The sequence below is a fragment of the Cygnus olor genome, chromosome 1 (genome assembly GCF_009769625.2).
Source record: "Cygnus olor isolate bCygOlo1 chromosome 1, bCygOlo1.pri.v2, whole genome shotgun sequence".
In the NCBI taxonomy this organism is placed as follows: domain Eukaryota; kingdom Metazoa; phylum Chordata; class Aves; order Anseriformes; family Anatidae; genus Cygnus; species Cygnus olor.
This window is the reverse complement of record NC_049169.1, coordinates 13,716,286-13,739,862: the sequence shown is the minus strand read 5'-3', so window position 1 is coordinate 13,739,862 and position 23,577 is coordinate 13,716,286. Positions and strand designations below refer to the sequence as shown.

General features: G+C 39.3%; 1 protein-coding gene across 3 annotated transcripts in view; it reads left to right on the top strand.

The window, feature by feature from the left end:
- RELN (reelin) overlaps nucleotides 1–23,577 on the top strand; it is a 296,590-nt gene that overhangs the window by 64,541 nt on the left and 208,472 nt on the right. For all 3 annotated transcript variants that reach the window (XM_040544577.1, XM_040544576.1, XM_040544575.1), the window contains exon 3: nucleotides 16,221–16,356. In XM_040544577.1, the coding sequence (XP_040400511.1) occupies nucleotides 16,221–16,356 (136 nt within the window). The remainder of the gene's footprint in view (nucleotides 1–16,220; nucleotides 16,357–23,577) is intronic.

Below are 23,577 nucleotides of genomic sequence, written 5' to 3'. Positions count from 1 at the left end.
TCCAGAAGACTCTAGTACTTGATAGGTATGTACAGAAGCTCTTGGATTTTGTGAGCACACTTTTCTAAAGAGATCGGTGACAGAGAGACCAATGTACACTGAATTTCACGAGCCCTGTTTTTGCTATGGAATTAATTGATTAATTTGTTATTTTTTTGGACTACTTCTCAAGAAGGAAGGTGAAGGTAGTTCTTGCAGTTCTCTAGTGAGGGTTGTAATTTGAGAGCTTCTTGAAGAAGTAGGTTGAAGAGATTGGTTGTAGAGCAAATCCATATGGGAATATTCCAAGTCTATGAAAAGCATGGAAGCAAGTAGACTGAGAAGAAGGGAATGGTGGAGAGGCTGGGTATTGGAGGTTTGCTGAAGCCAAGAGAATAAAAGAGCAGAAGAGATAAGAACAGGGGAACTAGGAGATGAGGGTGTACAAATAATCGTGTATCTTCTTCTTCCTTGTGAAAAAATAATCCAGGAACTCAGACGTAGGTTTCTAGGGAGTTAGAACAAATAGCTTGTACTAAGTGGAGGAAAGTTTATAGGTCAGCCTTCAATTCATGGTCAATATGGGAATTCCAGGAATGTGCTGTGATATGTGGCATAACTGCATTTTTAAATTTGATATAACACAATCCATTGGTGATCCTTCAGAAAGGAGTGAAGGATGGGATGTTCTTTCTTTGAGCAGTTATAGGGAAAAACCACATGACCACAACATAGCTCAGTAGAGCTCTGTGGAGAAAACATAAGCAGGAGTTCTGCTATTCCTGGTTAGATCGTTGGAACAAAGAAATGCATTCCTTCAGGAAATCTCAGCTGGACAGAAGATTCAAAAACTCTAATATAAGGTGTGCTATTATATGATTATTTTATTATTATATGATTTTAAGACATATTTTATGCATTAAAAAAGGAAATTTAATGTTATAACAATAAAAGCTCTAGGAAGGAAGCTATGAACAAATTTATATCTTCTAGTAGTGATTCAACTCTAACAAGATAAAGATATCATATGTTGTCCAAGCTTACTTTTTTTTCCTGCAAGAAGACTTACACTGACATGAAGCACAACTGTATGTACAACTATACTTGTACATATGGAGTTCTTGTCCAGATGCTCTGAGACATTTCAGGCTCAACTTCGAGTAAAGTCAAGCAATCCAGTGATCTCACACTTTTGACGAATAATGTATCATATTAAAATGATCCACTTCACCAAGAAAGATTTGTTCATTTCACAATGAACAATGGAATGTTGAAGGTAATCCTCAACTTTCATTTACTAATATATCATCTTTCTTAAAATGTTGGTGAAAAAATAAAAGTAGGAATGGTATGTTCGTTTCATCTTTGGGACAAGAAACTTTGATACTTTTGAGTTTATATTCAGGCTTCACTGAATTGTTAGGTTCATTTTGATCCAGATTTCTAAGGAAAGTGCAGTAAGCTGTTTCTGTCTCTGCGGTTTCAGCCAATTTTGTTCATACTCTTGATCATGGTTCATTATAGTTTCCATCACCAGGCACTTGTGTAATCACTACCTAGCAGTGGCAAACCATGGCTTTGCTGGTTTCCACAGCTGTAGACCAGCCATTTTTACTTACCCTACAGGGTCTCACTCTGGGATTGTCCTGCAGCCAGATGACATTTACATGTAAGAGGTGCAGTACTTCCTTGATACCAGTTACCTTCATGGTTTCAAAACATCTAGAAAGAACAAAACGAAAAATTGCCTTGTCCACCACTGCTTCTCAGAGATTTATCATGACCTCTCTTCACTTCAGTGTTTTTTGTTTTTTTTTTTTCTGTCCTTGATGTTCTTCTCTAAACAATCTTTCAGTAACTCTTACTTCTTTATACTTCAAAAAGGAAATTTAATTTACCAAGATAGCTATCCATAATGGCATGATTGTCCTAACTAAACTGTCCACTCAAGTTACAAGTCTCTGAAAATTTTCATTTGCACATAGTGAGTAGAATTAATAATAATAAAAAATTAAATCTCCTTATGGTACATCTGCAGTGAATATATGGAACGGGAATATGTTTTGGCTCATGAACTGTGTTCCCTTGCAAGAGCCTTTTTTTCTTTTTTGATAGCGAGTACAAAAAAAAAAAAAAAAAAAAAAAAAAGGGTGCCTGCTAGCAAGAAAAATAATTCTTTCATTTTCTTGTTAATAGTTTACTGTACAGGTAGCTAAGGGGAATCACAATCTCCTTTTGCTGGATATATTAATTTTATGTGTTCTATAATCCTTATTATCAAGCAGTGCTTGAAATTTTTGTGCAACTGAATGGGAAGGGACACAAGTTATAGATAGCCTTCTGTGGAGCCCATCACAGGCAGCTATCTCTCTGTTGTTTATAAAAGGAGCATAATCATTTCTTGGGGAGGACTGTCTCATTAAGCATTTAAAGTTTAGGTCCAAGTGGTCTGGATCATACTGGTGGAAGTTAACAGGCGCTAACATCTCAAGTGTTTACTCGGCTTTTGTAAGAGTTTTACAGCTTCATACATTCTTATCAGTAGCTGACCTAAGTAGGTGAAAGCTAATTTGAAGTTGTCTGTGTGAGCCTAATTATTCACAGGAGTGATTTCAGCATAGCCGGACATGATGGTAAGATAGCTAGTTCAAGTGTTAGAAGTTGCTGGTATGGATTTAACAGCTCTGGGCTTCGCTCATATAGTGTGTACTTACATGTGATAAAATGCTTTATTTCCTTTAATTTACTATTAAAATATATATATATATCTTTAAATATATCATTTAAGAAGGAGCAAGGAAAACAGAAGCATTCAAAAGGTGGAAGATATGATGTTTTCAATCTTTCCATTATTATTCTTACCCCTTGACTACAAAAATACATTTTGTGTTTTCTGTTCTCTTTGCCATGCCGTAGAGTACCAGCAGCCCTTGAGCTTTTGATACGTTGCCAGTACAACCTGCAGTTCTAGTTGTGCACTGTTGGTAGTTCAAAATATTTGCAGGAAAGATAGTTGGAAAACTAATTCTGGAAATGATTTCAAAGTGAAATATGGCGATTCATTGAGATAAACTGCAAAATAAAGACTAGGCAGTGTTATAAGCATAGATTGTATCAAATTCATTACAGACCCAATGTTCTGCCATGAAAATGTTACAAAATTAAGTCATTGGGAGATGTGAACAGCTGTACATTACATTTAGATTTGATATTTGGTGATCTCAAATGAAAGGATGAACAAGTCATTTGCTTTTCTGGCGGAGAAAATCCCTACTCTTACAGAGTATAGGGTATAAATTACAACATGCCAATTGGACTGGACTGTGCAAACCTACATGATTAGTTTTCTATGACCAGTGTATATTTACTTGCCAATACAACCATTGGTACTTTCCTACATTTTCTGATTTTTCTGAAATAGCTGATAGTAACTAGTAAGGATACCTGAAAAATAATTTTATTTTCCAAGTTGCTTACCAAATTAAAAAAAAATAATAATAATAGTGTTTTGTGCTGAGCTGAGATTTTATGGTGTTTTTGTTGTTGTTGATTTATTTTGCTTTTTCTCTTTCATTCAACCCCAAAAGAAGAGTTACCTTCCTGCCAGCTCATGGAAAGGCAGCTACATCACTCTCTGAACTCACTGTCTGGGGGAATATCTCCTTTCTAAACAAGGTCTCAGTGGCTAAAGTGGTCAACAAGGACATGGGATATTAAGTCATTTTTTTTCCTCTGTCTGAGGATATTCAAATTTATATGTTCCACTGGTCTGAAAAGTATCCTAACCAAGGGGAAAAGGTACAGCATAATTGTAATTGTCAGAATTGCTTTACTTTGAATTAACAATTAAAAAGTAGTTATTAAAGGGAACATCAAGTGCTGTAAAATGCCCCCCAAGATGTGTGCTTAGGCACTGATGGGAGAACAGAGGCCAGGCCATGGGGCAGCCTGCACGAGGCTTGGAGCATCTCACTGGTGAATATCCCTGTTGGCCACCCCTAGGTACCCTGAGGTGGGTACCCAAACCTCCCCTCCTGGAAGGGAACCTCCTTGAGAAGTGGGACATGGGGGCATTCCTGTCTCCTAGAAGGCTTTGTTCATCTCTAGACATCAAGCAGCTTCCTCAGGAGGCCACCACAGTGCTATCTTCAGCTCACTCCAGAACAGCTCTGTCTCTATTTGCATTCATCCATGTGAAATTAGGTTTAAGTATTTCCAAGCAGCACAGTTTATTCAATATAGCGTTCTTGTACAATAATGTCTTGGCCAGTGCACTGAAGGAAATATGAAATACCCTGTTAGCAGGCTCTAGGCTGCCTCATTTTTCCAGACCAAATTATCTCTCATGTTTGGCCCACGTTTATTTGTACATCAGCTGGAAACGCCCTAATCTATTCAGATTTGGCAAGCATATTATTTACCAGAAACATCCTCTTGGTTATATACTAGTTCCAGAAGTGCTAACTCTGTTCATAAATTCATAGGTGTTTTCCACCATCCCTGTGTGCCACACAAAAGTCTGTGTGTTAGAACAGAGAACACGTACGTGTGAAGAAGCGCTGATATTTGTGAAAGCTGATGCTACAGTGTGAGACATTCAAAGTATCTGGAAGTTCTAGCAAGAAAAAAACTCAATTAGCATACATGGCAGGGCTGAAATTAATGGAAATTAGAAAACCTGCTCATTTTCTGAACCTTTAATCTGCCTTCAACAGGATAAAAATATAGTTGAGACCTAGAGATTGAGAGTTAATTTTCTCCCTTTGTACCAACACTTTGCCGTTGATTTCATTATTTGAAAAACAATAATAAAGAGGGAGACTTCAATGTAGGGCTGCAGCTCTTTGGGCTATTTTTCTAGCTATGGGCAGACTAGCAGGTCAAAGAGCAGCACTGTGTCTTGATCTTCATATTTTAGCCTTCTCTTTATATGTTAATGGGATTGCTGCTCCCTAGTGTAAGTCTCTGGTGTGTTACTTTGCCTTACAGTATTTTTTAAACCCTTTCTAAAACTGCAGTAAAATCTTGGAGCATCTATCCTACTACAGTCCCGGTGGGGTTTGTTTGCTCAAAGAGACAGGTTTTCAGCTGAGCATTCATTCATAGAACTGAATCACATTTTAAGTCTAAATCTGAATGTCTGGTTCGCAGACCAAGGCATCAGGATCACCCTGGGTGCACCGCTCCCACTGAGCCCTGCATTTCACAGTCTAAGAGTTTTTTCCTGGTTCTGTCCCAGATCTTGAAAGGTCACCCAGACCTCTTAGAGGTGATCACTTGCTTGTCTTTGTCCTCACATTCCCATAGCACTGGCTGAAGGTTTCTTCTTGCCAGCAAAGCCACAGAGTGATTTGGAGGATGTGTAGCTCCTGCACCCTGTTTCTGTAGCACACTTAATTCTCGCACACAGTGTGGTATTAGCTGCTATCACATGAACATTGACCAGTCTCCAGATGTGAATATAGTTCACTGGTTTCAAATTTATTTCCTTAAGGTCTCTTACAATACGTCTTGGCTTCCATAAAGAGTAGGCACAGGTAATGGCTGTACCCATGAGCCTGTTGCCTGACCAGTACTGAGCTAACCCACAGGTTCAGAGAGATCTTTGGCTGATGGAAAGGAAATCTGAGGCACAAAATAATGAGGTCTGTGGATGGCTGCCAGCAGAACTGCCATCCCTCTCTGGCTGCTGAAGGGGCTGTGGCTGGGAGGGGGCAACCTGCACAGCTCTGGGGACACAACTGGCTCCAGCCATCATGCTCAGCCAGCGCACACCCTGCGCAGTATTTTAAGATCCTCACTTGAACATGAAATGACTGCAGAAGATTATCCTTTGAGATTTATTCATAAAGTGCTCTGTCGAGGACAAAGACTTCAAGAACAGCAGTGTTTTTTTTTCCCAAAAATTATTGTTTACATTGAGTGATAGCATACAAGAGGCTTACTCTACTTGGTAGCCCTCTTTTATTTGCAATGGTCACATCTGATCTGGAAGTACTCTTGCCTATTTGCAATTGACAGTATTTTGTCTAGAATTTCCAGGCAGAGGAATAAAATGCAGAATTATTTTATTTGCTTTCTTTCTACTCTTAACTGACAGTGTGTGTTGTCAGATAGAAATAAAAGCACGATGTTACAATTTTCTGTCTGTGGCATGTATGTCTTAATATATACCATATGGCTGAGGGGCATTGCACCAGATTTGTTCTCACTAGTGATTTTTTTCTCACTAGAGTTAAAAGTAGTAATATGCAAATGAATGAGCAAAATAATTTGTTCTCCCTCTGGGCTTTCTGGCTGTGATTATTCTTGCTTGGTTTTCTGTGTAAAGTTTTGTGTTTGGGTTTTGTTCTCTTGAAATTCTGCTACTGTTCATGTTTATTAGCCTGTAGCATGTACTCTGAGGAGTTTTCTTCTTAATGGGCACCATTCTGCTGGTCCTTTGGACATTCAGGGTGCTGGGCATGCTGCTCTTTGCTTTAGTGACTGCCCAGTGCAATACTCTCAATGTTATAGTGTGGTGCTGGGTAGTTGGGGGAGATGCAGCATAAGGTGACAAAGAGAGGGGTCACAGCACTTGTAAGACTGAACAGGAGGGAAATAAACTATTGCCTGTTTCACAAGGGAAAGGGAAACAATAACCAGATTTTGCAGTCATTCAGTTTCAGTTTTCTGTTTTGTCCTGTAATCATCATAGAAAATGATATTAACGATGTGGAAAGCATTAAAACAACTATTTAGGTGTTCTTAGATAGGGATTTTTTCTTTATTTGTAAAAGTACCACAGGAATCTGCAAATCATAGCTGATATTTCTGGTATGAAAGAAAGTGGGAGAAGTGTGTAGCAGGAAAACACTTTCAAACTGCAGCCTTTCAGAGTAGCTGAGTATCCACACTCCTGCCCCTGCCAAAAGATGTTCTCCCCGGGCACTGCCCTGGTGACAGCAAGGTGACACTGCACAGCCAGGAGGTGGGTTGCAAAATGCAGAAATGCATTTGCTTTGCCACACTCGGGTGCTTTGCAGTTCCCAAGCATCTCCAGCTCGGAGGGGTCACACTAATTGCTGCTTGAAGCTGTGCAAGCTGCCAGGGTCTCCAGCAGTCCCCCTGCCCCAGAGAGCTTTGCTGTGTGACCCCGCTGCCCAGGGAGCCCTTCCCAGTGTCCTCAAAACTAAAGACTGGGGGAGGCTGACTTGGTGCTGCACAATGCGGAGGGCAGAGCAGAGACCTGCTCCTTTGTTACACTGCTTTAACACTGCCTGTAATAGATTTGTGGTTATACAGAGGAGAACCCAGCAGTTTTTGGCTAATATCAGTATGTTTATGGAACGCACATGCAGTGTCCACTGGTTAGCATGGTAAGGCCAGTGATACTGGTGCTTTTTAGCCAGCGGTGTTGAATCTCAGCAGAGTTTCAAAGAAAGAACTGGGGATTGGCAATTTGCATTGAAATTCCTCCATTCAACCCACAAAACCATTTCCTCCGCCCTCCCATACTTCTCCCTGACCTCTTCCCCACCTTGTTTGGTGGTTTCTCAGCTCCCCTTACCTCTTTACAGAGTCTGGGAATGACCGTGGTGCACCTTAAGCAGCTTTGTGTATAGTTTTAATTTTTACAGTTACGAATCTTAAGAGATTTGCAACTCTTTCTGCACCTCTCAAAAAGGCAAAGCAGTGCTCCTGACTCATTGCTGAACTACTCAGTTAAATGCATTTGTCACCTCATCCTGCTCCATGCAAAATGTTTTACTTCACACAGTGCTGCAGACGCTGAGACTGGTATTTACAAATTGTGCGTGTTGTAGCGGCTGGTCATGTTTACATGTGGGAAGATAAAACCATATTCTACCATTGCCATAGCCAGCTTTTCCCATGTGGATCTGTCACTCCAGCATGTGATCTTTGCCCAGCTGCAAGCCCAGCCTTCAGGAGGGAGGGGAATGGGAACCTGGAGCACCTCCAGGTCTGCGGCTCTGGGTGGAAAGAGCGCCTTGTCAGCAAACAGCACTGCTGTAATTCAGTTTATCTGCTAATCACAGCTCTGAGCTCTTTACAGGGTGTGCTCAGTCAGTAACACTTCAGAAAGGGTGATTTTAACCATGAACAACTAATGCTGATATAAGTGAAGAAAGTGTATGCAAGGAGCTTTGCCCCATTCCTTGGAGATGCAGCAGGTGCCGCTGGTGAGGGACATGCTGTGGTTCCTATGCCCCATAAGTATTTACAAGCTGACTTTCAGCTGTCTGCAATAAAGAATTGTGGAATAGGACAGAATAATTTGCATAATAGCATCACTCCAAAACAAGAAGTGGTGTCTGTAAATGATAAATTCTCCATCTGGAAAAAGATTTCCATGGAGGTCCCTCCGGTTTCATTACATACATATCCTTATTGATTGGTTTGACTGACCTAATTTGCTTAGGTGGAAACTACCAATTTTAAAACATCAGAGTTTGCCACTTATGTCAATAACAGAGATAGAAAATATAACTGGGAACAGTGCAAGAGCAAAGAAGATACGGGCACCGAGTGCATCCTTCAGTGACTGAGACAGTGATGGTAATGTGGGCAAATGCAGATGTCTGTGGGCAAAGGATCAAAAAGGAGGAAACGTGTTACAATGCAAACGGCCGCCAGCAACTATTAAGTTCATTAAAAATAAATCTAAATGAAACTTAGGGTTTTGTAAGCAAAATCTTGAAGCCATTATCCCAATTAGTCACACTAGGCTATAGAAGAGCAAACAGGATCCTGGGAGGTGTCACCAATGACACCAATGACAGAATGGGTGCTGTCAGTATGCAAGCCACTCAGCCCAGCCCAGCTAAAGTCTGGGGTGAAGCTTAATTAATATTTCTGTTCTGGAAGCTACTGCCTTGCAAAGGATGCATTACAGATCTAATCAGGATTTATGTGAGTGTCAAAAATAGATTTTATACAACTGTGATTTAGCAGCAATTTAAGAATTATTATTATTTTATGGTAAATCGCAAGATTAGATTGTGTGATTTTTAACAGCACTTAATCATCAGCCAATTTAACATAATGATTCAGCAGAGGAATTTGCTACAATAGAAATAGCAAACATAAAGGAGTGTTGGGCAGTTACATTGTCATCGAGATGTGTAGTTGTTTTCTAGCTGTTGCACTTCTTGTCTTGTCGGATGTCACTTCAGCCAATGAGCAGGGAGGTTTGGTCAGTGCATGGCTCTGCCTAAGGGAGAAGGTCAGTGTGGTTCTGCCTGCTTGCAGTTTCACCTCTACCAAGGCAAATTCGGGGCACTTCAGAGGCTCCAATGCTGCCTTCATAAATTGTCACTGCTGTAAAGACGAATGTGGCTACTGCTGGCCCTCAGAACAAGTCTGATGGGAGTCAATGTCTGACACTATGGCACGGTGGCCCTTTGTCACACTGGTCACCGATACAAAACTTATCAAGCATGCGTCTAATGCTTGGCTCATGGGACTCATACTGAGGTTTGTGAAGTGGAAAGACTCGCAACAATGCAATAGTTTGGGGAAGTTGTACAAGAGTTGTTCATATGGATGAGACATTCACAAGCCAAATACAAAACCAATTAAAAACAAAGTGAATGCAAAGCAGGGACAGCTGCTTTTCTGCAAGAGGGTAAAGTGTAATACATTGCTAAAATAGACCTATAAAAAGCTAGTACAGAATGAAGGTATCAGCCTCACAGGCTTCTATAAAGAAAAATACCAAAGTTACTATTATAAAACATGCTAGGGCTGTTAGTGAACATTTAAAATAGATTTTGGCTCAAGCCTTTGAAAAGAGTTTTTTCTTTCTCAATATTTCAGCAACACAGAAGCTTATTAGCATTTTATATTTATATTACTGCTGGTCCATGTTTACTGTTACTAAATCTACTTGCCTTGGAGCACTTAGTGCTGTGTTGCTCTCTGTGGAGCACTTAGACTTCAGCTGCGAATTGTTCTCTCCTCCCTCCTGCCAGCGCCACCCCAAAGCCACCAAGAGGCTGCAGAGCAGGGTCTCACCACCCCCACCCCTCTGCCTCACCCAGCCTATCACATGTTACACAAGGGGCTCATTCAGCATCTTGGGGAATTATGCAAATGAAAGGGGATATTCTCCTTCCCATACACCAGAATTTCCATATGTGCAACTCCTGTTACATCTAATGAAACAGGCACTCATAAATCCCTGAGATGTATTATGCCTCTAAGTGGCTTCCAACAAAAGGCTGCTCAAAAGTTTTAACAATCCCTTAAAAATAGAACATTAAAAGAGAGATTAAATAATAATAAAAATTACCGTATATTCTTAAAAATATAAGAATAAAAAATATTCTCTCTTTTGGAAAAAAATACTAATTATAGATCTGCACATTAGGGGTTCATTCTTGCAAACCTGTGCATCTAGTGAAGCACTCACTTCAGGAAGTATTCAAAAAACGTGAACATCTTGCTAGCACTCATATGGTTCTGACCTGGATCCCAAACTGTGGATGTAATTCAAATGCAAAGTTGTAGTAAAATGTTGTTTTCAGAACTATAAAGAAAACAAATTCAAATTTATATAGGTAGCAAAATCTTATAAAATAAATATTTCCATCCCTAGCCATTTCAGCACAGCAGCACCCCTCGGGAGTCAGATTGCTGCATTCAGTATTCACTTCGCTCCTGACCACGAAAGGAGTTAAGGATTTTAGTGACAAATTTTATTGAGTTGCTATATGGTTATTCATTCTTTTTCTACTCTTCTTCCTAGTCTGCGGATGGTATTTTCCCCAACATGGCATAAGCTGAAAAAATCTATTATTTACTAATGAAGCAGAAATAATAATAGTGAAACAAACTCATGATTTCGAGAAAGATGAAGGTGGAAGCCTATATCTCATGGTTGCTTGTCTTTTCTTTCTTTGTACTACTTAATAATTTATCAGATCATCCTGACCCTTAATTGATCACAAAGGCCACCAAGTGCTTTAGCAGTCTGTTACTTTCTATCAAACGAGATGTGTTTTTCCTATGAAGCAGAAGGAAATCATTCTGAAAAAAATCAATCAGCAGCTTCATATTTTAGCTAGGTGAGTTCACTTAGGGCCAGATTCTGCATCTTTACTCACTTTGAAGGAGTTTATATGGGTAATTCAGCTGCCTACAACTGTCTCTCTGAGTACAGATCACAAAATAAACTAATAATTGTACATTTGTATTCATGTTTTAGAAACAGCAGGATAGTTGCTAACTCCAGATATTTCTTTACCCTCAATAGGCCTTCTTAATGCAGATTGTTGATCTTGCTATAGCACTCAGGGAAAACACATATTATATTTTTACCCATTATTTGTGGGTAAGGATCAGAAAGGTCATTTAAACATCCAAACAGTCCTAGGAGAAAGGGAGGTGCCTCACTCTGGAAATGTAGTCTGACAGCTGCAGCTCCAGCAGCTGTAAAATGCACTTGGTGCCTATATACATTCAGGGCACAGATTTTAGTCTAAAAATTTCCTTGGGGCCTGCACATGGATTTCTGTAAATTCAGGTCTTGAGAGCTCCCTGCCCAACTGCAACACAGAATTCTTTTGCTCGCCAGATTATGTGCAGAGACACTTGGTTTTCCCTCAAAGATGTCTGTTTTTAGCTTAAATTATCTATTATTAAGGAATGGCTACTGAAAGATCCTGGGGTAATTTGGCACTTATAGCTTTATTTTCTCAGTATTTCATCAACATTTTATGTTTGGCATTTTGCTGTCATTTACGCAGAATTTTGGAAATGGAAATGTGTAGCAGATAATCCATTTGGAGGCAGCAAAACCAAAATGTAGTCATTCATCTTACACCTGTATTTAACATTAATTGTCTCTGTTACTCTCATCTGCGATTAACATAATAAATAAGAAGTGGTAGGCTACCTACTATCCAGTTCAGTGCTGGAAAGTCCATTGAGACTTAGCATGGATGCAGGATCTGCCAAGGACCGTGACATGCAGATGAGCTACTTGTATAAATTTTGGGTTTAGGGAACCGTTTTCTAAATAAGAAATATTATGTAGTTACCACATGTAAGTAAGGACTATTACAGATTAACATTTCTCAGACTTAGAAAGCAAAAAAGGATGTGAGTTTTACTGTATTTTTCTGCAATACTGGATGACTCCCAAGCCTTGCCAGGAGAAAAGATTATCTTTTGACTTCCAGTGGTCCAGCTGAGGGAATAGTTCCTATCTTCTTTTCCTCCCCTTTTGGGAAAGATACTCAAAAAGGTTAAAGAAGTAAAGAGCTGAGGAATTGCCCTTGTGCTCAGACATTTATTGACCACTAAAACAGCATCTTCATATCTCGTTCACCTTCCTGTATGCCAACTTATGAAAGAGGCAAAATAGTTCCCTGAATTAGCACCAACACCCATACTAATGACTCTGATTAGCAATATAATAATTTTTCACGGACAAACATTGAGGCAATATATTTGTCATCTTACTTTACATAGGATTTTCCATTCAAAAGGTTTTGTCCATCTCTAGATTTCTTGCATTTAATCTACCTCTTGAAATCTACCTCTTCATGTAGAAGCCTTTTCATTCAGTGACTACAAATAATGGATTGAATAGGGCTGAGCACATTTCAAAAAGTTTATGCAATGAAAAACAGCTGCTGAGTTAAATCTTGAGAGGGCCTGAGCATGTCTAGTTCCTCTCCCAGCAGTGTTTGCAGGTACAAAGCATGTCTGGGGTTTGAATGATTTTACTGGGATTCCTAAAGGCTCTGAAAAGGAGATGGAGAGGCCGGAGAGTGCAAATGTCTGAGACACCTCAGTATGATGAGTGCACATTGTAAAAAAAACAAGGGCAAAGGCATTCAGAGAGATGCTAATGGTGTCTTTGCATGGAGTATGTTTTAGATCTGTGGATGTGTAACTGTCACAAGCCTTTGAATATTTCTGTATTGAGTGACATGGCAACACCTGATTATTTCTACGAGTGTTTATTGAGTTTTATAAAGACAGATTTTAAAATGTTACCTTAAGACTATTACTTTTTATTTTTACTTTACTTTTATTATTTTTTTATAACACTAGACTTGAATGGGTATAGTTGCACTGGTCAACACAACATGCCAGGAGTTGCCCGTAGGACAATGTGGACCTGAGCCAAATACCTTATTTTAATAAGGCATGCTCTGCCTTTGAAGCTGTCTGAGGTACATACAAGACACAATTTTGTTATGAGAGCTGCTGTATAATCAGGTTTGTCGTGTACTCACTTTATTTTTTTATAGAAGAACCTTGTTTGACATTTGTCCTTAGATTTCGGAACAAGCACTCAGTCTGGGAAGCAGCCTGCCTGTTTGGAGGGGGATGGAGGAGAAGTGTTGCTTTCCATAGCAGGGCACTGAAAGAAGGCTGGTAGCAAGAGGGGGAAATATTTTTTTCTTCTTTATTTTCATGAGTTCTTAGTATCATTTACATTGTTCCATATTTGACATTTTTATTATTTTTATGTTCACATTTTCAGCATGAATCCTTTAGTTTTAAGCCTCAGAAAGTTATACTAAGGTTTTTTAAACATCACTGTGTCATTCAGTGAAGTTTCAGTGCTTCAGTTTTGTGAAATGTTCTGAAGATATTGAACTCCAAAATGGAGTTGACATACCCCATAAAGGTCCAGCAGATGAGGGGTGGTTGTTTTTATTGTAAAAATGATCATGATAAATTATTAATAAAGTATTATTATAAAAAGGTGATAAAATGATAAATCTGGAATTTTGATTATTCTTTCTGCAATTCATAGATTTTTTTCCTAAAAAATTTGAATGAGTTTTTTTTCATTGTTTAGTATTTATTCTAGTCGCTGCAAAGTTCTTTTATAAACTGTAAATCAAAGGGAAAAGAAATTCTCCACAGATGTTGTATGTGTTTGATGTATTAGACACATTTTTGCAGCCTACTGCCTTGAAACCTAGGGAATTCATTAACTCACAAGTTGCTGCCAAGGAGGGAAGTGGTCACATTTCCCAAGCTGCTGTGCCTGTCCCCCGGCTGCGGGATGTGGGCAGGGCAGTCTTTGTCCTGCCTCATATTGTCTGGCTCTGGAGTAAGGGGGATTTCTTCAAACTGAGGGACTGTTCCTGTTTCTCCCCTGACAGCCTCTGTTATTTAATTAACCTGCTAAAGCCTGTAGCTTGCTCTGTTTCCTGTTATGCGGCCGTGATGCTGATATGGGTGAGCTGGTACCCCACATCATAGTTCTGGAGAGCCAGTCCCACATCACTGAAGTCACTGGTTTTAGTCCAAACTTCAAAGAGAGAGGGATGAGACCCACAGCTTTGCAAAAGAAGCAGAGATGCCATCTTGCACCCTCAGCAAATCAAAGCAGTTCCCTAAATAACACTCACCCTGCAAGGGACTTCTCTGGGCATAATTTTGGACGAATCTCTCTCTGCATGCAGCTGCTGGATAGACTCCAGGGCACCAGTCAGGCAGATTTCTTTGAGGATGTTAGTGCCACTCCCCCAAACCAGTCAAGGAAAGCAAATGAAAACTTAAATATCAGTACAGGCTAACAAGAGATGGCCATGACTGTTTATGGTCCCTTCCAATACAAACCATTCTATGATTTTGTGATTCCACTGCCTGGGAATTTGAGCTGAGCAGTGTAACCACCTGTATGATGGAAGACTTTATGTGTATGCTTCAGTGGGGAACTAATTGAAAAACTGTGAACGAGAGGGTTGTGGTCATTTGTAAAAGATACAGGCATCACTGCCGTCACCCATGCCTCCTGTCGTTCCAGGGACAGATTACTTAAACTCACTGTGCCTTCATTTCTCCACCATAATTGAAACCAGTTTAGAATTTAATATAGTTTGGTCCTCACTAGTCCCTGAGTGGGATTTCAGATGTTGCTTTTGATCTGTAAAATGCTCAGTGATTTCCTTCTGAGGCAGCCCCCTCTCTGCTGGCTTGGCAGTCCCTGGGGAGGAACGGGAGGAGCAGTGTGTTTGCAGCTGAAAGGAGCCATCCGTCTCCGTGGTGAAAGTCTCTTGCTTGCAAAATCCTTCAGCCTTTGGGTCAGTGAGGGTTTAACAGAAACTGTTGGGTTCACATTTCAGAAGAACTGCTGTCAAAAACAATTGGTGAGGATTCTGAGACGCAGAGATAAGGTTTATTTATCTGTTGTTTTTTGAATTGCAGCAAGGAACTGTAAGAAATACCAACCAGCATAAATTTTCTGAGACACAGCCACATAACAGCTAACAGTGACCTTTTTGAGCATGGAGGTACCTGCTACCATTTGCTTTCCCTCTGATCCTATTAGCAATGTTTAGCCCATGTAGCTATTCTCTGAACTGAAGGTTCAATATTTGAAGTAACTGGGAACAAGGCATTTCCTTTTGTTAAGTGCCTTCTAAAGAATAGTTTCAACAGTTATTGTTTAATGTGCTAGGATTAAAGGTGTAGTAATCCACTCAAAGTAAGATTGCCTTACTTTAAGCCTGGAGGTGTTAAACAAACAACTAAGTTTGCACTGATTTGGAGGAAACTACAGAAGGGCTCCAAGTGGGGAGAAGAATGATGTCAGATATCGTGTGTGTGTGTGAGAAAAAATACAGTTCTTTTATCTACTGATGAACTGGAGTGAATTCCAGAGAGGGTGATTAATAGAAGACATTTACATTCATCCATATATTAGAGGCTGATTCAAAAAAAAAATTCAAAGGAATATATACTGGTAAAGCTGTTGAAGGTTGCTGCTTTTATTTCAAATCAGAGGAGTTCATGAAACAAAAGCTTATCTCTCTTTTTTTTTTTTAAGTACATGTGCCTATTTACTAAAAGATAACACCTTTCTCTATTAGCTTCATTTTTCTTATTAAAATATAAGATTTTTCCTTCAGATTTAATTTCCTTTTAGATCTGTAATGTGTGTAAATGAGTTAGTGGAGTAACATTGATTTACAGCAGCTGTGATCCAGCTCCCTCCCTTAAAAATGCAAATAATTCCTCTGGTATTGGTCTCATGAGGAATAATGGTCGTAAATACATGGAGCCAAAGTCAGCCTTGGCTCCAGCAAAGGCCAGCCCCAATGTTTTCATTGGCATTGATTCTGACTACTTCATGGCATTCCCTTGGCTTTTCTCCTTTCATATTGCCATGATGAAACACATGGTAGATGTACTACTCTGTCTGTTAGCACCTTGCAATGAGCCATTAACACATGTTACTTTTTATCTCCCCTGTGCCTTTCTTGTAGGAATTATGTCTGACCACCAGTTTGGAAATCAGTTCATGTGCAGTGTGGTTGCGTCACATGTGAGCCATCTCCCAACCACCAACCTCAGTTTTGTTTGGATTGCTCCACCTGCGGGGACGGGCTGCGTGAACTTCATGTATGTATCCTGATTTTTGGTAATTCATTTTAAAGATGATTTAGTACCTTATTAAGTGCCAAAAAATACACAGCTTATTATGAATTATTAGAATACATATTTTCATGTAGAATTATATTTTACTTAAAGTATTTTCTAATTATTTCTCCCAAAATTTTTGGTAAATTATATTTGAGATAAAAAAATATACCTGGAATAGAGTTTAAAGTAGAAAATATTTCAAACTTAACCCATTCACAGACAAAAAACCAGAGTGCTTCCTAGTTAGAGAAGTGAACAGTTGCAGCATTTCAGAGTTTGTCACCTTCTGTGTGTTTTGGTGACTGCCCTCTGTTTCCCAGTGAATCTTTCTCTGAGTCAGTATTCCTTCCTTTCTATCTGTACTGGGAAGTGTCCCACTGCAGATAAGTGTCCCACATAAGCAAGTTGTTTTATTGTTTAACATGTTGTAAAAAGTAAGAAGTGAGAGACTTAATTCTCTGAGGATATACATTGCTGATAGTGAATAGAGTACCTGCTGATCAGCTGATCCGTTTCCTTGATATTCCCCTTTCCTACCTATTGCATGGTTTTGCCTATTCTGTAACAGTATATTAGCTGCAATGAGAGTGCCAAGACTTTTTTTTTTTCCTTGCTCTTTTCTAGCTCTTTTTTTTCTTCTAAATGTCTAATGATAAATTGGGGAAAAATAGTTTTGATGAGTGGTAACAGACTTTTGAAAATGTGTTTGTTTCTCATTAACTTTTACAATATACCAGAGAAGCTGTTTATGGCATTTAAGATTCCCATTCACTATTTGACACAAGTCAAATTTCAGGAAATATCTGAGGAAATACTGTCACTGGTTTGAAAAATTCAGTCAGAAATGTTACCCTCACAAACTAGTTGCACATACCTTCAAGAAATCTGTGAGATATGATTTTTTTTCTTTTCCTGTGAAAATTCTGTAAATTTTATGCTTCCTTTAATTTCTCTCCGAATACACAATTTCTTTTGCTGAGCACAGAGTAGCAGCTAAATTTTGTTCTTTGAGGTGCCTGAGGAAAATGAGATGAGCTGTACATTTTTTCTGCATACTCTTGCTTACTCCCTTTCTTTCTCTTTTTTTTTTTTGTTGTTGTTTTTGTTTTCCTGCATATTCAAGAAATAGTTGTTGGTCCTATCTTGCATAGTGACTGTGAATGTATCTATTTATGTGACCCTCCATTGCAAGTTTTGAGGTCAGTTTGTAAACAGCCATTCATTTTCCTGTGACTGATGTTTTTGTCCATGTTCTGTTTGTCGTTGTTGAAGAAGAGCTGATGGATAGCTCTGTAGAAGTACAAATAGTGTTGTGACTGATGATTCGCATTTAAATGAAATTAAAGGGACATTTTCTGAGGGAGTAATTTCTTACCTATCTTGAAATCAGTGGAAGGTTCATCACTGGCCTCAGTGGAAACAGAGTTAGGTCAGCACTGAACTGTTTTGGAAATCCAACTGCTTGTTTAATCCATGATGTGTATTAGCACCTCATTAGTGGTGGGTTTTGTACCATGTTGGTAAAGTTTTTGGTCATGCTGCGGTATATAGAACACACACAGAAGAAACCTGAATTCATCCCTGACTCTGCAGCGTGGATGTAAGCATAAGTATACCAGCAGTCTGGGTGCAGAGACATCAAATCTTCCTGTCCTTGCCCTGGCAGGGCTGAGCAGCCTGCTCCTGTGGCAACTGGCCTGGCACCAGGCCACTCCCAGAGCCACTGGCCTGGGGGTCTGTTGGTCTCAGAGGCACCCATAGGGGTGCTCCATGATACCCGTTTGTCCTTTTGTGTCAGCAAAGCAATGCAGTTTATATCAGTATGGTGTCCTGAAGGATGAATTCAGACAAGAAAGAAAAGGCTTAGCCTCCCTGATGGTGGTGTTTCCTCCAGGATTCACTTGGTTGCAGGACTTGGCTGCAGTTGCCTTACAAATTTCTCTGACTTCGTGACTTTAGATTTGACCCTGCCTTGTTCTCTGCCACTTGCTACTCTGCAGCAAATTAATTTAAAAAGACTTTTTAACACTTGAAACTAACTAAATATTTTGTTTAAATTTAATATAAATAATAGTATTCACAGAGGTACCTGAATGACAATTTATGGACTCTGTAAACAGCACAACAGAGGTAAGAGCTTCCTATGCTGCTGCCAATGCGTCAGTGATTCAGATCAGCTCATTAGTCTTTGGCCTCTCTTGGGATGGATAATAAGGTTATTAATTAGCGCCAGCACTGGTGGTGCAAGTTTTGCCATGTTGACACTTATCCCTGGACACTTCTCAGGAGAAACTGGACAAAGGTCACCATGCGAATCTCCCCAGGCCACTGCACAACCAGCTTTTATTAAGTGCACTTGCTGTTGACCTGCTCTGGCATCCTCTGGGGGCTTGGACATGCAGGCAGAAAAGCTGAAATGTTCAGGGCTCAAGTTAGGGTCATTCATGCATAAGTTAATGTCAGTGAAATCATTCTCTCCTATCACTTCCAATGCAGATGGGTATCCTACACTTCAGGACTGAGTTTCAGGTGAGGAAAGGGTAGAGCTGGGATTTTTTTTGCTACCTTCTGTTTTCTGAATAATGTATTGAAGTGCAATTTCTCATATTATTCAGCCTTGGCTATTATTTCTATCTTATTTCTCCTTTCTTTTTACAACAGTCTGTTAGGAGCATATTTATTGCTAACATGTCTAAATGAAAAGGCCTGGGAATAGGAATAACAAGGCCACGTTTAGTTGTTAAAACAGATATAACAGATTTCTATTGCTTCACTCTGTGATAATCTCAAGTAACTTGATAGAAACTGAAGGTTACACTTTGTCGTATCAGTATGAAAGAAAAACTTAATCCCTACAGGGTAGTCATAACCCCGTAGATGTCATGGGGAAAAATCCTGTTTCCTTCATCTATGCGTTTTGGTGCATCTAGAGCTCAGTCCTGAAATAGAATGAAACCCTAAGAAATGATATCTCTGTGGTCATGCTGCCAGCCAGCTCCCTCCATAGTTCTTATATCCATCAGTAACTAAACAAAGGTGACAAAGTGGTTGGGATATCAATATACTTAGTTTCTTGATAACAGTAAATGGATAGAGAATTTCTACCAGCAAATTTGGGTATTCTCAGCAGCAGTCCTGCCTGCTGCAGCATGATTGTCTATAAAATGCCGGAAATTTTCCTGACCTAAATTTGGCAGTTACCAGCTACCAACCCACCACACATTCCCAACACATGGCTGAGGAGGGTGGCTCCTGGCTACATGTCGTTTACTAACACAGGCAGCCTTGGACACCCAAGGTGTTGTTGCTGCTGTGGGGAAGGAGGGCTGGTGAAGCTGTCATCCCTCTGGGATGGTGGGAATTGGGAATGCACTTGGGGCTCCGGCATGGAAGATGGCCTTATTCGTGGAGATGGGAGATGCAAGGTTGCAGGAAACTGGATTCACTCCTCATACAGCAGCTTGCAGCAAAGCACTTGCTTTCTTTCCTCCCCCTGGAAGATTCCTCATCTGTGCAGTGTGATGTAGTCCAGTTACTTCTGTGTTACTGCCAGGTCTGATGGTAATGGTGCCTGACGGAGTCCGGCATTTATCTTTGGCACAATGTGTCCCTCAGCAAGTCCTCTCCCTGATGTCACCAGGGCAAGGGATGGTGTAGAGCCCTGTGCTCCATGGGGGAAGGCTGCTGGAACCAACATGCTTCTGTGCAAAATCAGGCAATGGATATTGTTTTTACCTTGATCACATGCAAATTGCTTCTTAGTCTCACTTTTTTTTATTGTTGTTGGTGGTCCAAATACCTTATTATGGCTAACGTATGAATACTTGGAAGCATTCTTCTGTAAAATACCCTTCTAAAAGAAAAATAGAAAGCTGCTGCTGACCCTGTAGGATGTCTGAGTGCAATTCTTTAGTATTTTTTTCAGCACTGATAATTCAAGATGAACTTAGGAAATGAAAGCTAAAATGCATCTTTTGTTGCAGAACAGTTTTCCTAGCAGTAATTTAGGACTCCTTTAAACAGGTCTTAGGAGACCTTGAACACCAAGACCTCTTAAATAAATTGCCAGAATCTGTAATCACTGCTTACCACTGAAAAATAAATAAAAAATAAAAGCAGGTCCTCCTTCATGCTAATAAATTATTTTTCTGATTGCGTGAAAATTTGTAAAACATAATCTTCACAGTCCTTCAGCTAGGTTTCACTGTTTGTAATTTCTGCTCTAAGCTCACACTAACCTAGTTAAACCTCAGCCTGCCATGGGGATGATAATGGCTGCTAAGCAGGGTAATACTTAGCATTACATCTTAGGTTGTTAAGCCCATACTTTTGTAGATGGCTTAACTTTCTAGTTTGTAAAAGTGATAAAGCTGACCTAAATTTCAAAAACATACTATGTTTTGAGCATCAGCATGGTTTATTACAGAAGTTCCAACTACTATATTAAATAGAATAGGTCGCTATAGAAATTACTTTGGAAAATAAGTATTTTTTTTACAACGGTTTGCAGATGAGGGTAAGAGAGCTATGGTTGCTGAGGCAGGACACTGGCACATCACTTCTAAAGCAGGAGCAACTGGTTCCCAGCACAGCTCCTGGACAAAGTTTGAAAGTCAGTGCTGAGCTAGGCAGTTGAGCTATTAAAAGAAACTTGGAAGAAACTTGCAAGAAAGGAGGTGTGTTTTTCAGTGTGAGTATGTCTTTTCCCATAATCACCTAATGATACAACTCCTTTCTGGGAAATTTTAAGTGCTCTATTCCCAAACTGGTCTTTTCATGCCCATGTGTTTAAGCCTGTTTCTAGGAGCTGGCAACTGTGTCAACATATGAACTTGAAATATCATGCAGAACATAAAGACTGTGATTGAGAGTCTTGGTTACCTATTTAAAACATTTATAGAAAACCCATGATAAGAATTATGGAAATATTGTATAAACAACCAAGAAGATTACATGGTCTGCTATATTAGTCCTCTAACCAGGGTGGGAAAAGGATATATTGTCTGAAGGAACCACATTCTCCTGGTAAACCACTTTGCTAAACTGTCATTTAAGACAGTATTTACTATTTTTTTTTCACTTGATAAAAACAAAACAAAACAATTAAAAAACAAAACAACAACCCAACCTCAAAGGAAGGAAATGCAGAAGTATAACTTCAAGATTAAGTAGATGGTTATGTTTGCTCTACATACAAAAATAATACACACAAGTGTTAAAAATGCTAAGAGAAGATAGCAAATATTAGAACTAAGGTCCCTTAAGTCTCTTGTATTTATACGTAGTTACTCAACTCTCAATTATATGATCATATAGGTTTTTATTCCTCAAGTTCTGAACCAAAATAGTACAAAGAAATAAATTGTTGTTCATAGCATCCTGCTTGTCACTATGAATTGTAATCTTTGCAGTCAGTTAAAGAGTGTGCTGTAAAGCACATGGACACCATAATATATAGACAGCCTTGGCTCTGGCATTCTGTGAAGCATCAGCTCCCTGCTTCAGTCCTATGCTACCTTTCTCTTCCTACTGTTTATTGCAAGGTAAGAGTGAAACAGGGTATTTATTACCAATCTTTTTGATATTGGTGTGAACTCTGCTTAAGACAAGGGTTGTATGGGCATCAGGTAACAGACAGTCATTTTTTATGGTAAGGGTATATCTAACACTAGCCCAGTGTTGCAGCCGTTTTATTTTTCCATATTGCTTATAACTTACGCCTTGCGAAAAAAAAAAAAAAAAAAAAAAAAAAAAAAAGGAAAAAAAAAGTCAGTTATTGTTCCTTCTGGTGTGCCAGTTTAGTGAAACTATGAAGAAAAATTGCTCCTTCACTAGGTTTTCCACTTCCCTGGGAAGAGGCATTGTAGTACTGTCAATCAGCATTATGTGTAACGTTCTGAAAATCACAAGCCAATGTTTGATTCAGATCTTGGCTCTGCTCATGTCCCATTTTGATGTGGTGCCCAGATTACCTCCTTCATCTTCTGTGTTTGTTAATTTTCCAGTGAAATCAAACACCGTACATGGAATTGCTGTGGCTCTTCTGAGTATGACCCCAAGGAACGCAGACTCAACCGATTGTGCAGAATTAGATGTAGCTTGTCTATTAGTTGTGTCTCACTTTTTCCTATTTTATGTGGTGATAAAGCAAACAGAGAAGACCAGGGAGGAATTCTGTGTATTTTCAGAAACGTTGTTACACTCTAACACTAGTGTACTGTGATGAGGGAATATTCAAAAGTGTTCAAAGCAAAGGAGGAACACCATGAGGGACAATGGAACCTGATTGCGCATGATTTTCAATTTTTCAAAGGGATTTTTGGATTTTCAACTTTAGATAGCATACACAGGTATCTCTGGGTATGTATCTATGAGTGAATTATGTATCTGTAATTCTCTTGACTGGACCAGTTACAGAACCACAGACATGTACAGTCTGACATCTAATTTTACATTTACAGGGAGGTACCTGCAAGTCTAGAAGGTCTCTCTAGCTCTAATAGTTTCCTTAGGACATCTCAAATTATTTCAGACATGTTTAAGTGGCTGAATCAAGTCCTAGGTCTCTATTGACTTTAATGGATCACTAGCTACCTAATTCCCATGTTCACCTTTCTACCGGTACCTAAGTTTTTCAGGCTGGATCTGTATCCCACCAACACAGACTCAGCTGCCTAAGCATAAGCACCCCCTGCCACATCATGAAAAATGAATTCTTTGTCTTCATCATCCTCAACAGTCAGTATTTTGGTACATGTCAAGATATCTCTAACAAGTTGGTTGCTCAACAGTTGAAAACTGCTGAAGAGTATGAATAAAAAAAGACAACCTTGTAAAGTTCATAAAATCTTGCAATTTTTTTATTTTCCATTGGAAGTAAATTTTATTGTCTAATGTCCCCTCAGGTAGCTGGTAATACTACTAAAAGCCCATGAAAATGAGAGAGATGTTCAATGTTTAACATTTTCTCCAAGCTTGTAGATAAATGGCCATTTGCTATTTTAGGCTCCTCATGCTGTGTAGGTGCAAGAGAAACAGAACCAACAAAGACAGGAAGAATGGGTATGTGAACATGTATTAAAAAAGAAAAGCACATGAAAATTCTATTGATAAGTTAGTTGGACTCAGTTCAAAAGATGAGCAAAAAGCATAAAATGCTACTTTCATCAACATTGTGTAGTGCCAGAACAGAAACTGCAA